This window comes from Rhinoderma darwinii, chromosome 3 (genome assembly GCF_050947455.1).
Source record: "Rhinoderma darwinii isolate aRhiDar2 chromosome 3, aRhiDar2.hap1, whole genome shotgun sequence".
Lineage (NCBI taxonomy): Eukaryota > Metazoa > Chordata > Amphibia > Anura > Rhinodermatidae > Rhinoderma > Rhinoderma darwinii.
This window is the reverse complement of record NC_134689.1, coordinates 213145596-213161103: the sequence shown is the minus strand read 5'-3', so window position 1 is coordinate 213161103 and position 15508 is coordinate 213145596. Positions and strand designations below refer to the sequence as shown.

At 39.5% G+C, this 15508-nt stretch overlaps 1 protein-coding gene across 5 annotated transcripts in view; it reads left to right on the top strand.

Annotated features, from left to right (window-relative positions):
- The window catches only part of CACNA2D1 (calcium voltage-gated channel auxiliary subunit alpha2delta 1), a 737376-nt gene that overhangs the window by 589275 nt on the left and 132593 nt on the right, over positions 1–15508 (top strand). For all 5 annotated transcript variants that reach the window (XM_075857358.1, XM_075857356.1, XM_075857359.1 and 2 more), the window contains one exon: positions 2793–2897. In XM_075857358.1, coding sequence (XP_075713473.1) covers positions 2793–2897 — 105 coding nt within the window. The remainder of the gene's footprint in view (positions 1–2792; positions 2898–15508) is intronic.

The window sequence follows — 15508 nt, the reverse complement described above, 5'->3', positions numbered from 1 at the left end:
AAGAGGAAGGGAAGAGCTCTGCAAGATTGTGAGGCTGATATACGTATCTGGGGAAATTAAGATACGGAGAGTCACAGACTCTGGGGAAATAGAGATAATCAGTCTTTGCTGGAACCAGTTATGTATGACTAAATAATAATTTGACGTTCTATATATCCCCCTAGGACAGCTACCCAGCAAATAAGAAATATTACATTTCATTAAGCTATAAAACAAGCATATGGGCTACAGGATATACAGTGGGGTTTGTATCCACCAGCATGATATTATATCAGATGTTTTTATTGTTTTGTAAGATAAGGTTAAATAATCCCACATGATCTTTAAAATTGTAAAATAAATATTTGTAAATAATACAGAGTGTAATTTAGATGATTTTCCTCAAAATGTGTCATATTACTTTCTGTATATATTGTATCTCCCTTAGCAAAATATGCAGATGTTTCTCTAAATCACTGAAGAGATTTACATTTTAAATCTCAGCAGGAAAAAAGAAACAAAAGTAAAAGAGGATTATTCAAAAATAAAACTTTAGTTAAACAATGAAACAAGCCTTATTTTTCCTTTTACTTATTTTAGCTGGGAACTCCAAATGAACAGATTGCCGTTGAGATTGGCTGAACATGTACATTGAGAAATACCTCACCGTATGACATAGGACTGAAACATGAAAAATCAAACAGAGTGCTTTCTGTAGGATAATATGAAGAAGATTACCTGGCCATAAAAGCTGTAGTCCTTTTAGAATAACCCCAGTCCATATGACTTATTGGGGAATATGAACATCATAGGTAGTAGGGGGTCTGATATTCTGATCCACCTCTATAAGACACAGTGGAGGGGCACTGCAACGAGTGGACTTTACTCTGAAACCATTCATTGCCACCCTGTATTACATGGTCGCCCATTGATTTAAATGGACACTGTTTAATACTAAAAGTATCACGATTAACAGACCCTCTGCAATCAGTTCATTTTCTCTGAGCAACCCCTTAAATCTCTTCATAGATAATAATAATAATAATAATAATAATAATAATAATAATAATAATAATATTATTAATAATCTTTTTTTTCTATAGGGCCAACATATTTCACAGCACTTTACAATTCAGAGGGAACATGTACATACAATATCAGACATAGTGACAAAACTAATTAACAATTCAAACAAGAGGAGTGAGGACTCTGATTGCAAGAGCTTACAATCTATGAGGAAATAGGGGGGGGGGGCACAAAATGTAAAAAGTGCTTGTATAGTACAATGGTCCAGCCATCTTTTATAAACATAGGGTAGTACACATAAAGCTGCATGAGCCGGTCACCCATCCAATATCTGTGTGTGATAGATATGAAGTGTATTAGGGTGCAAGGAGTGTGTGTGTGGGGAGGCTATACTTTCTGAATGAATGGGTCAGGTTCTGATGACTAATGTAATAGGGAAAGGGGGTAAAGGAAAGGAGTCAGATTGGGGAATGTTATAGGCCTTTCTTAAAAGATGTGTTTTCAGGGAACACTTAAAACTGTGGATGTTGGGAATTATTCTAAATGTCTGGTGTTACACATTCCAGAGAACTGGTGCAGCACTAGAAAATCTTGGAGACGGGAGTGGTAGGTTCGTATTATCTGGGAATTTATCTAGGGTCGTGGCAGAACATAGAGCGTGAGTAGGGTGGTAGACAGAGATGGGGGAGTCTAACGTCCACAGCCGCGGACCGTCGTGTTTACCTGCTCCCTGACGGCCAGGGACAAGTGAGTGCCGGGTGGCATCTCCCTCATGAGAGATGCAAGCACTCACTTCCGCATCGCTGAACTGGTTCCCGTACGGTGCTCGCGCCCGGCCTTAAGCGGCCAGTGCACTCACATGAGGAAAATCTGTAATTAGCCCATGATCACCCTGGACTATAAAAAGGGCTCTGCCCTTTCATACATTGACTGAGCATTGTTGTGTTTACCCGTGTTAGTCTTGCAAATGGTCCCTTAGTGTTTTCCTGTTCCCAGTGTTTTCCGTACCCTGCTACCTGTATCCCGTGCTACCTTTGTTCCCATGCCTTAGAAAGTTGGAGTCGTGTTGTGCCACCTGTCACGTCTGCTGTGTTATACCACGCCTGGTGTCAACTGCCAAGGTCCCATCTGAGCCTAGCCGTTACTACTGTCTGAACTACCAGAGGTTCCCTTGTGCTTGGACTATATATACTTTGACTTGGTACACTGTTTGGCCAGCAGCTATCCCGCTCCGGCGATACGGCCCAGTGTGTCCACATACCCACAGATCGTGACAGGGAGGAGATGTAAGAAGGTGCAGCACTGTGGAGAGCTTTGTGGGTGGGAGTAAAAAGTTTAAATTGTATTCTGAAGGGTTTGGGCAATCAGTTCATTGACTGGCACAAGGTAGAGGCGTTGGTGTAGCGGTTGGTCAATGAGCCTGGCTGCTGCATTCAGGATCGATCAGAGAGGGGAAAGTTTAGTGATTGGAAGACTGATTAGCAATGAGTTACAAGACAAGAATGTAGCAGATCGACAATGAGAGTTTTTCCACAGTAAGAAAAGTGCGGATTCTGGAGAAGTCTGTGAGTTGATGGTGACAGGAGCGTGCAGGCGATTGAATATAAGAAGTAAAGGAAATATTTAATGCTCTTTGAAATGTAATTGTACAGAGGTTGCCTGAAGGTTTATTGAACTGCATTTCTGCTGAGTGTATCCACTACTCCCGTTATTTATGGGAAATGTCCAAGATATGTAAACAAGTTGCTTTTTTAATTAAATATCAATGATAATAATCTTCTTTGTAGACGAATGTATCCAGAGCCAATTGTAATAAGATCATCATGCTGTTCACTGATGGAGGAGAGGATAAGGCAACAGAGACTTTTAAACTATACAATAAAAATAAAACGGTAAGTACATTCCAAGTACAAATGCATGTGATTGGAATATGTACAAGTTTGGATAACCAGGGCTGCTTGTTATTATAATCTAAAATGTTAAAAATATTACCCTTCCTCTGGATTTTTACATGGTGATCCAGATGGAAAGGCAATTGCTATTCAGTCAGGTTTGAGGGTACTGCAATTGGTGCTAGAAACCAATGGAAAAAAAATCGAAGTATTTTTTATTTTTGCGGTCAATTTAAATCACAGATCAGGACATTCCAAAAATGACTTTTGTCACAATGAAACAACTTCTGGGTGAAACATTAATATAAAGTATTAATCCAGTTATTTGCGGAAAGCTACAACAAATGTAAACTCAGAAGATTTAACATACCAAATCTGTTCCTGCTGAGTGATTAAGTATAAACCCAGTAGGGAATACCTCACCTTATGCTCAAGAAATGTACCAGGGTAACTGAATGCAGTACTGTCGATACATAGAATGTAAATGGAGATATTTTCACTCACTTCTATTCTTACATTATGTGAATGTTGTGTTAGTTCTGTATATTAGTTATTTTCAGCTTTTAAAACTATATATATATATATATATATATATATATATATACACAGGTTTTTTTTCAAAGTTGTCTTTTGAAGGCAACCCCTGTCCATATGTCCTATTAGGTTCCCGCCTCAGGACTCCCCTCTGTGAGCCAGAACAAACACCATCTGAATGGCCCCCATATAATGCCACATTTCCTTTGCAGCGGCCACCATGGCTCCTAACTGAAGGGGGTTGTCTCTGATGAGCCAACTCCTGTAATATGCCGGCAACGACTATATGCCTGCAGAAATATCCATTGAAGCTGCTGCCTGTGATTAAAGAGGCTCTGTCGCCAGATTTTGCAACCCCTATCTGCTATTGCAGCAGATAGGCGCTGCAATGTAGATTACAGTAACGTTTTTATTTTTAAAAAACTAGCATTTTTGGCCAAGTTATAACCATTTTTGTAGTTATGCAAATGAGGCTTGCAAAAGTCCAAGTGGGTGTGTTTAAAAGTAAAAGTCCAAGTGGGCGTGTATTATGTGCGTACATCGGGGCGTTTTTAATACTTTTACTAGCTGGGCGTTCTGATGAGAAGTATCATCCACTTCTCTTCAGAACGCCCAGCTTCTGCCAGATCACGCTGTGACGTCACTCACAGGTCCTGCATCGTGTCAGACGAGCGAGGACACATCGGCACCAGAGGCTACAGTTGATTCTGCAGCAGCATCGGCGTTAGCAGGTAAGTCGATGTAGCTACTTACCTGCAAACGCTGATGCTGCTGCAGAATCAACTGGACCTGTGAGTGACGTCACCGTGTGATCTGGCAGAAGCTGGGCGTTCTGAAGAGAAGTGGATGATACTTCTCATCAGAACGCCCAGCTAGTAAAAGTATTAAAAACGCCCCGATGTACGCACATAATACACGCCCACTTGGACTTTTACTTTTAAACACACCCACTTGGACTTTTGCAAGCCTCATTTGCATAACTACAAAAATGGTCATAACTTGGCCAAAAATGCTCGTTTTTTAAAAATAAAAACGTTACTGTAATCTACATTGCAGCGCCGATCTGCTGCAATAGCAGATAGGGGTTGCAAAATCTGGTGACAGAGCCTCTTTAAGCAGAACTGTGGTAGGTGTTAAAATTCCGGCTAGTACACGGAACAGATTGGTTATATTAGTGGATTTATTAGTTACGCATGATTTCAGGCAGCCAATTCCAAGTGTTAATTGAAATGGAAATAGGTGGCTACCCAGCATTGAGAAAAGAGAGCAAGAAAATGCTGAAAATTGTAGAAAGGGACTTGCTCACATACCATTTTTATATAATTTAAAAAAAGAAGTTTGCGCTCAAAATCCACAAATAACCACCAGACATAGAACTCCTATTATTACTCCCATTATTTCATGACTAACCTTTAGGATGCAGTGTTTTTTTTTGTTTTGTTTCTTCTCTTCATTTCAAGAGAGCGTTTACATTTTTCTGTCGACGTGGCTTTATGAGGGCTAGTTATTTTGTGGGATTAATTATAATCAATTTTCTCATTGTATGGTACAGAGAACTTTTGATATTGCAATACTTTTGTATTGGAATGTATTATACCTGTCAGTGTAACACTGACGGGCAGTCTAATAGCCTTACATACATGGCAGACCTAGGGGCCTTTAATAGGGATACGGGGCGCCGATTGGCTTACAGAGGAAGCCTCTGGAAAACCAGCTAGATGCCATTGTCACTGTAGACTTTGGCATGTAAGGGGACAAAGGCCTAGGATCTGAGTTATCTTTAATCCCGGCCGTTGCAGTGGGGTATCAGCTGTATATTACAATCGTTTGGCATGGTGTGGGAAGTTATGCTCTCCTCACTCAGTACTTATACGGTGCGGGAAGGGAAGGAGTTAAAATGCATTGATTTCTATTTTAGAAAGCTACACCATTACTAAATTGTGCTGTTATATGACCTTGGAACTCCTGTGTGACATATAATAACTTATACTATATGGAATGTACTCCTAGCCTGCCGTAAATTATGTCTCCTAAATCTCTTAAATGTAAAATAACTACAGCTGCCACAAGGTGTCAGTACTGAGACACTATAAAAGAGATGTGGAAAGCAATATTCTGTAGTAAACCGATTTCCATCATGCAATCCATGTTATTGCGGGATTAATACTAATAAAAACTATGAAATGTAACCTGTGCATTGTCTATTTTGTTGTCATTTCTGGAAGTGTGATGCTGTTGTAAAGCAGGGATACCTAATGATTACATGCAGCCCCTTTTCCTAGATATTACCTATTTTATGAAATATTTGTATATAATATATAGCCAACAGTCCCATAATTGTAACTTATGTGTAACCATCCTGATGTAAATACAGACATAGTACTGTGTACTGATAGTGGGTTTCTTTGCGACCTTTTATTTATATAACATTAACATAGAGAGACACATTAGAACCAATTTCATGGGAAACCTTTCCTAGAAGAAACACCTAGAGGCTGGGGCAATTGTAGCCTTTCTACCACCCTCCTAATTGGTGACGGGGAATTACATTTAGTGCATACAGTACAGTGTGCTGTAGTGTTTTTAGATATAAATGCAACCTTTGAATATTCTTACCATGTCTTCAAAACCACTCCTGGTCATACTCTCAAGTCAATGTGAACAATGGTTCCTAATGGGGCCTAAAGGCCCCTCTGCTACATCAGACATCAGCATTTTTAATGGGCATTGGGGCCCAGGAGCTTCACGTTACGCCTGTGGTGCCAGCCTCATTAATAGTCCCTACTGAGTAAGAGTCATTGCAGTGCCTATAGTGCAAGCATCATAGTAAAGCACATACCTGTTTTATGCACCCACGTAGCTGCCTCCTGCAATGTCCGCAAGCAGGAAGTTAAGTGTGAATGGCATGTCCGTGGGTAACTAACATGTAACATCAGATGACATGTCACTGCAGGTAATTTTTTCTTGTGCTAATGTTTATCATTAGGGATTGACAAATGAGTAGAATGTGCAGCAGAACTCTATTACTGATCACTTTCGGGTTTTTATTAAGCAACAATAACATATGTAAAAATGTTGCCTTGCTACAGTCCAGGAAGACTAAGGCCTCATGCACATGACTGCATTGGTTTTGTGGTCCACAAAACCACGGGTCCGTTGAGGTCCATCCGACCGTAAAAAACCTTCGTGTGTCATCAGGTCTCACTAGTCCACAACAATTCACCAGTATTGGTGAATCCACAAATCCGGACCATAAAATGACATGTCCTGTGTTTCTGTGTAAACCACGGCCGTGTGCATGGGGCCATAGAAATTAATAGGTCCACAATATATCTGCAAAAATGCGGATAAATTGAGGCTGCAAAAGCACGGTCGTGTACATGAGACCTTATGGCATAGTCACATGGTGAGGATTTATAAATCCTCATTAGCTGAAGCTCAGGATTTCTGCAGTTGACACACACACACACACACACACACACACACACACACACACACACACACACGTATTGCCATGCAGAATAGCTCCATTCAGGTTAAATTGGATTTTCAAATCTTTGGCCATTTTTTAATACACGCAGGTTTTTGCATTAGCGGTGAAATTTCCGCAGTATCTGTCCAGATTTACACACAGATTCCGGACGTACTTCCAGATAGAATTCTGAACCTGTATACATGGCCTCAGTGTTCACCTCACCTCATGAATGGTGCGCTGCTGCCCATAGGAAGCCCATGTAATCACAAGAACAAATAGACGTGTCATAAACACACTGCCCAGGTCAGATATTTACTAAAGACCCTAGTGCTCCAAGACAACTGTGCTGGCTACTGAGCTATTATATTGTCCCTTTTATCCTCTTTCTCCTTATTTTATTAAAACATTTTTCACTTCTAATGATAATCCAGCCTGCTGCTGAGTGATGTGCGGATAATACAATATCATATTTTCTGGACTTCCGGATATTTTCCTTGTATTCTAAATAGCTGTACCTTAGAAGTCAATATAGCTTCCTAGATTAATGTGTAGTCCAACAAATGGAGGTCCACAGTTCTATAGTCCTGTATGTGAACAGCCCGATCAACAAACCAACATAGGCTTCAATGAAACCAAAGAGCCTCTGCAAATTTTAACTGGGATTGTTTGTTAATGGAAAAATGGCTCCTTTTCAAGACGCCCAGTTTTTCAAGAGAAATACACAAATGCTGCATTTTTTACTGTCTCTAGTAGAGTTGATAATAATGGATTCCTATACTATAATATTAGAATTAGGCCTCATAGACTTCTATGCTTACAGGAAGGTGCCCGTGCCATTGAAAAATATAGAACATGATCTATTTCAGGCCGTAATAACGGCACAGGCAGGCCCATAGGGGCTCCCGTAATTGCGGGTGGCTACATGTGTGCACCCGTAATTACGGGAGCGTTGCTAGGCGACATCAGGGGATAGTCACTGTCCAGGGTGCTGAAAGAGTTAACTGATCGGCAGTAACTCTTTCAGCACCAGGGACAGTGACTACCGCTGGAGTTAATAGTATTAAAAGTTAACTTACCCAGAACTCTTCTTCTTCTTCTTCTTCTTCCTCCAGTCCGTCCTCCCAGGATGACGTTTCAACCCATGTGACCGCTGCAGCCAATCACAGGCCAATCACAGGCTGCAGCGGTCACATGGACTGCCGCGTCATCCAGGGAGGTCGGACTGGATGTCAAAAGAGGGACGCGTCACCAAGACAAAGGCCGGGGTATATATGAACTTTTATTTACTTTCAAACGCTGCGGAAACTCTGCCCGAAAGGGCTGCCCCTTCTCTCTATCCTGAAGGGGATGCCGATCAGTGCAGAGAAAACGGATCCGTACATACGGGTGGAATACTGGTGGAATACGGGTCGAATACGTGTGACAATGGACCCGTATTTACACCAGTATTTATGGGAGGAAAAAAATACGTTCGTGTGCATGGGGCCTAAATTTGACTTTTTCTGTTGGGCATTAAGAACTTTTCACGTGTAAAAATCTGCAGTTTCAAAATGCTAAATTCCTGGATATTTTTGCATTAACATCTAGTACATTTATCAGCATTAACAGTATGAAAAGCAACCAGATGCTGAAGCGTCCTCAGAAGTCCAAATCTATTAAATTAGGTCTCCAAACACCTGCTGGTGCTGGGCCTGGAAGAGAACGGAAATTATACAGGATAATAGCATGCCGGCAAGTGGATACAAGGCAGTTAGACTATCCATCATATACAGACTTCTGAAAATCTCTTGAGAAAGAACAGAGAGATTTAATTAAGTGTAGATATGTAAGCCCTGTTCATACTTTTACTCTTTGTAATGTAATTGTAAATGTATACTGCCTGGTACTGCAGTAAAAAGATTAAGAAACACAAATCATGTGACCTACCAAGAAGACCTCTTTCTTACAGAAGGCTACAATGTGGCCATTTTTCATTTATTTACTTGTTTTATTGTATGTGAGAGCAGTCATGTCATGTTGTGTCTGGTTTCAAATCCGACAAGGTAATAGCGCTATTATATGTTTTCAGTATTTGCACTATTCACTTTCCTTGGGGAGTGTGCAGATGTGGCATAGCTGAATTTGTCAATGAACTGTTTTATGGATTACTCACCAATTTAAGATAATGATTAGATTTACATAAAGTCTTATGGATGACCACAAAAAATACATTGTTTATTTATAAAATGAGTTGTGTTTAGCAACAAGCTTGAAAAACTCAACTGCCCTACATTTAAAATAAAATAATAATCCCATGCCCAACTGGATCAACATTTAGTCAAGAGCTTGTACTGTGTGGCTTTCAAGGTGCCTATGTTCTTGATGGCTCTTTATTTTCCTCTCACAATACATGTTGTTTTTGTGGGCAAGCCGAAGAACTGTAGTTTAGGTTGAACTTTAAAATATCTTTCTTCCATATGTAGTATTGTTCCGTTAAAACGGAGACACTAAATGTTTTTAGATACAGTATATTGGCCTTTGGAAAAACAGAGAAGAAGCCAGAGTTCAACATACTACTAACAGCACTTATTCTTCTAGAATTGGGCATGTTAAAATCCAATATGCTCTATCCTTATTTCCTGCAACAGCAGATATCGGAAGATAGTTGGGCTGCCCCATATACAATAGATTATTTACTGACACTTAGCAATGCTTTATTTCCAGCTGAAGTATAAGTATGTTCCTGTTTTCCGTTTATTTAAATACAGCCTATCAATGCATTACATCCTATATCACCAATTTCTTATTTATTACAGAAAGTAAAAAAATAGATTCTTGAATAATATGGCAAAAGCCCCAGTACAATAGCCGCGCTGACGATTACAAGTTTTGTAACAGCAGTTGTCCCTCTTTTCCAATCTGTTCAGTGCTATGCTATTCGACTGGAGCAGCAGAAACTACATCACGCTTCCTCCAGCCCGTCAGTGGCTTTTTATATCTTGTAAACTAAACGTGATCACTCTCCCTGCATGTGAAATCAATGGACACGCTTAAAGAAATAAAGCACCCAGTATGTTACATGCACTTGATCAATTGCGCCCTACAATCCATCCTCCGCTCCGCTGCCCGCTTAATCTACCTCTCCTCTCATTCCTCTACGGCCTCCCCCTTTTGCCAGTCCCTTCACTGACTACCCATTGCCCAGCGAAATCATTTCAAAATTCTAACCATGATATACAATGCTGTCTACAACCTGTCCTCTGTCTACATCTCTGCCCTAATCTCCCGATACCTCCTTACACGTCATCTCCGGTCCTCACAAGACAATGAACATCATTCACTTCTAATGCTCATTGCATCAAGTATTTGTAATCAAAATCTACTATTGGTAAAAGTTACATACAAATAACAAGCTGATACTGGCACAGAAGAGGTTGTGTAAATTCTAGGCTGACATTGTCCGTAAAGGTCCAGTTATCTCAGTAACAACAATCTACAGATTAATATTTCCAGTAATATAATACACTGATGTCCCTTTTTTATGCCAGATTTCCAGCAAAAAGTTGTGTAAACAGAACATGGGACAGAGTCCTGTTTCTTTGCAGGAGGTCAAATAAGAAATATTATGGTGAATCCTAAAATAGCACTGCAGTACCATTAATAAAGACTTTTTTAAAAAAAATAAACATGTCATAGATTTTGATAAGAAGAGACTAAGGCTTTAAACATTACTCATAACAGTCCCTAAGAAAGACCCTTTACTGATTTGATCAAGTTCTGCATTGCAAATGTACAATGTTACAAATGTATTAGAACATGCCAATGTAGTTAAGTTTGTGACTTGGGTTTATTCATGGTGAATTATATCATGTATTATTTGTAGATTTACATAGGTCCGCAGCTAAACCTACTGCATTGATTTTGACTAGGTGCCCTTATCTCTCCCATGTGAACAATGTTACATTTGCGATCGAGTTGCTGTGGCTATACGAAAAAAATCCACAGATACAATACAATCCAAACCTAAAATAAGATCAACATTTCATATATATTAAGGCTCTGTTCACGTCTGCGTTGGAGGGTCCGCTAAACATTCTGTCAGAGTTGAAGAGAAAAATAGCACTGCATGCAGCACTGTTTTCATGTCACAACAACAGAAAAATCGCAGAAATTTATGGACCTCATTGTAAGTCAATGGGATTTGCCAGGATGTATGTTGTGTATGGTATCCTGTGTGTTATGGTTTCCATTATATAAACAGAAACCATGATGCAAGTGTGAACAGAGTCAAAGTAATTTGAGATGCAGATTTTGTAATCATTATTCTTTGTTCTATATTCTTTAAAGTGGATATAGGTGGAGTTTTTCTTTGATATGACCTAAATTTTCCTTTTTTACTAGGCTGGAATCCATTCTTGTTCTTGCTGAAAAGAAATGGTAGAAAGAAGGGGATCTCTTTGAATCGGTTTTCCAGTCTCGTGTATATAATGCTTCATCATTGTATAATTAAAAGTTATACCACTTTCTAATATACTTTGGGGATAATTTATCAACCTTTCTATGCCAGTTATCTGGTGTAGACAAGTCGCAAGAGGGCCCAAAAGTCGCAATTTACAGTGCAAATCCTTTTTGTGCCACCCTCAGCACTTTTGTGGAAAGAAGCGTGGCTTCAGGAAAAGGGACAGGACCATAGAACCCCATCAAAGTTATTATAATTTATGCAGAAAACTGCCTTACATTATAATGGAAATCGATTCGAGCTCCTAGATAGCGTAGATTAGGAAAACCTGGGAAAATGGCCGGTCAACCCCCCCCCCCCCCCGCTACGCCCCAGGCCCTATATTTGGTATATATTTTGAAAAGCATTCTATAGTATACAATGAAGCATACAGCCCTAAAGCCCCTGCATCAGGTTTAACAAAGTTATCAAATGTTTCCTATTCAATTACATCAGCAGCGCTAATGGATTCAGTCATGAAAGCTGTTGTTTCACATTTGTTATATGTTTTTATTAAAAGTTTTACTTAGATAACCTGATACTTAAATGTTTGGATAAGTCAGTTACCTCCTTTACATTACAGAGGTCAGTGTTTAATGCGCTGTATTATTTCTCTAAACTGTCGTGGAAGCATCTGCAATTTAGAAATGTACGTTCACTCGTCTTTTGTGTCTGGCATATCTCAAAAGGTTCCCAAGTAAGGTCATGTGGAGGGATGATTCAGATCTGCTAGTATTTTACATTTTTCACTCTGTTCCCTTTCCACAAGTACTCTTCCAATTACTTATATCCATTCTGTTATCATTAGAGGTGATCATGGCAATTTATAAAGTGTTGTTGTTCACGTGACCTCTTACAAATTAAGGTCAGAAAAAAAGCAGCCGCCACCTCCTCGGCATTTGTAAAATAGGACCTGCTGTTATTTTTCTTATTAGACATTTTACTCCAGTTCTTGAAACTATTTCACTATTTGCTATTTATTTTAGAAATACTCAGGACATTAAATTTAGTATGTAAGTTACATTGACCCTTAATGAGTATGTTAGTGGCAACAACACAGTGGAGAAGATTAGGAAAATACAGGAATGCCATTTATGTCAGGCACAGAGTTGTAGCTAGACTTTCCATTTCCCCGGGGTAAAATTCAGTTTACTTCCATAGTCCTGTATTTGAATACACAGGGTGAGTGGCTTTTTGGCACACAACTGTGGCATCCTGACAGCTATCCCCATAGCAATGATCCTGGTTGGGCATTTATCTAAATTTCAAAGCTAGTGTATTCCTTGTTATGATACTCTAACGTAGAAATCTGTGGAATTTAACACGTGCTGTGTTAAATTCCACTAATTTTTAGGTTAATTGTAGGACCTCAGGTAAAAAAAAATAATTAACACTGGTAATTATTGGGATACATCTAGCCATAGAGGAAATAACATGAATAGCTGTTTAATAGTTAAAGGGAATGTGTCGCTAGAATTTGTTTTTATTAATTTTTTTTCAGTTAAACCGTTAGTATATAAGTGATTACACATTGTTTTAATTTTTTTAATTTTTTCACAAGTCAGGAAATATTATAAATTAGATTCCAATTTATAACATTTCCATGTGCTTGTCACTAGAGGGAGCAATTCCCGAAATTGCACAATTGGCAATGTGGTAAAGCAACCTCATTGCTTTATGCTGCAAATTTGGGGTAGACACACTCGCTCTAGTGTCCTCACACAATCCCCCCTCCTTTATCCTGGCTAGTGCCAGGAGACGGAGGGGGTTGAATCTTCAAACCTCCTACACTGTGTGTCGCCATTTTCTGAGCGAATGCACTGTGTGGGAGGATTAGATACGGTGGTAATCAGACAGTATAACACAAACATAATACACACAGCACATACACAAACATAACTTACCTGCTCCTGCCGCCGCTGCTGCCTCCGCTCCTACACCTTGCGTCTTCGCTGCCTTGAACATATGGCCGGAAGCCGCGACCGGAATTCGTCATCTTACTGTCCGGCCGCGGCTTCCGGTCCACATGAAAATGGCGCCGGATGTCGCTCTACCAAAGACCTTCCTTTTGGTCTGTGTGGGAGCGGCGCATGGGCCGTTACCACACAGACGGCGTACGCTATAGTGAATGGAACGGCTCCCGTTCGCATTCTCTATGGGGATGTATGTGCCGTATTCCATCTCTGTATGTGTCGTTAATCGACACATACAGAGATGAAAAAAAAATAGCAGCCCCCATAGAGAACTAAAAGTAAGAAAAAAGTACAACACAAGAACACAAATAAATAAAATTTATTTTAATACCATACTAAAAGCAATATTCTATATATAAAAAATTGTGACACCTTCACAACTGAATATGGTAAAAACTTTTAAATCAGACCTCTCTAATACTTTTGGGCCTCTTGACAGTATTGCGGTATGAGAATTTGGTGGGGAGTATACACATACTGTAAAAATATTTTATTGTGTAGTCTGAGTGACACCCAGCCTATGGTAATGTATCTGTTTTGGAGCATATTGTCTCTAAAGTCCCCCCCCCCACACACAATACTTGCAGTAATTATCATGAATCTGCTTGATTAGTTGTATAAGCTGACTGTGCTTCCTGTTACCTGAGTAGGAGGAGCCTAAAACAAGCCTGTGCAGCATTGATGAAGCAGTCCATTATATATGAAATTGAACTTCCCATGAACACATCAGTACTTCATGAATATATGAGTGTCGACCTGACAAGAAGTGAAATGGTTGCTAGGAAATTTGCAGTATCACAACCAACAGAACACAGTAAATCCTTTGTGTCAAGTTTTATGATTCAGAATTATTTAGTACTTTTGTTACATTTTAAAGGGGTTACCAAACCTAACCACTGCTGCCCATACGCTCTACTAGTTAATACGAATGTTATAAGGAGAGAGTTCCCCTCTCAGGAACCTCTCTATTGCTATATATAAAAAAAAGAAAAGGTACATAAATTTTCTTTTGTTTACTCTTCATATAATATTTTGCAGCTTTGGGTTCTTCATCAGTCAGGCTCTGTTCACACTAAGCCATTCATGACGGAGCCTTTTGACTTGTAAGGTTTCTGCTGTTTCGACAGCAAAACTATAGCTGCATGTTGCGCTATATTAACCCCTTAATGACGAGCGACGGATATATCTGTCACAAGCAGATATCTGGTGGGTGCTGCCACTGTACCCACAAGATCAGCGGCAGGAGCATGGCTGTTATACACAGCCTGGCTCCTGCCTCAGCTGCTGGAATCGAAGCGCTTCCCGATTCTGTCAGTTTTAGCCATTAGATGCCGCTGTCAATAGCGACAGCGGCATTTAATGTGTTTAACAGAGCGAGGGAGCTCCCTCTGCCATCCCATCGGCAGCCCCGCAACAATATTGTGGGGCGTCGATCGGTTTCCATGGCAGCTGTGGGCTTAACAAAGGCATGGCCTAATAGATGGCCAGTGCCAGAGGCATAAAGTTTATGAAAAAAATAGATTACAGTAAAAATAAAATAAAACCACTTTTTTCCCCAAAAACAGTTTTTATTTAGTAAAAGTGTAAAAAACATATAACACCTACACATATAAAGTATTGCCGCAATCGTAATGACTCAAACAATAAAGTTAACACATTAATTAAACTGCCGGGTGAACGGCGTCCAAAAAACAATGGCAAAATTATTTTTTTTCTCCCATTCCCCGCATAAAAAATTTTTTTTTAAGAAATAAGTCCCATGTACCCCAAAATACTACCAATGAAATCTACACCTTGTCCCGCAGAAAACAAGCCCACGTATAGCTACAACGACGGAACAATAAAATAGTTACGGCTCTATGGAATGCGGCGATGCAAAACAAGTCATTTTTTTTTTAAAAGGATTTTTTTCTTCAAACGTATGAACACATATAAAACCTTTACATATTTGGTATCCCCGTAATTGTGCCGACCCAAAGAATAAAGGTAACATGTTATTTATGCTGCATAGTGAACGGCGTAAATTTATAACTCTAAAATCAATGCTGGAATAGCTGCTTATTTTCAATTCTTTCCTAAAATAAAGTTAATAATAGTTAATAAATATATTAAATGCACTCAAAAATGGTGCAATTAAAAAATACAACTGATC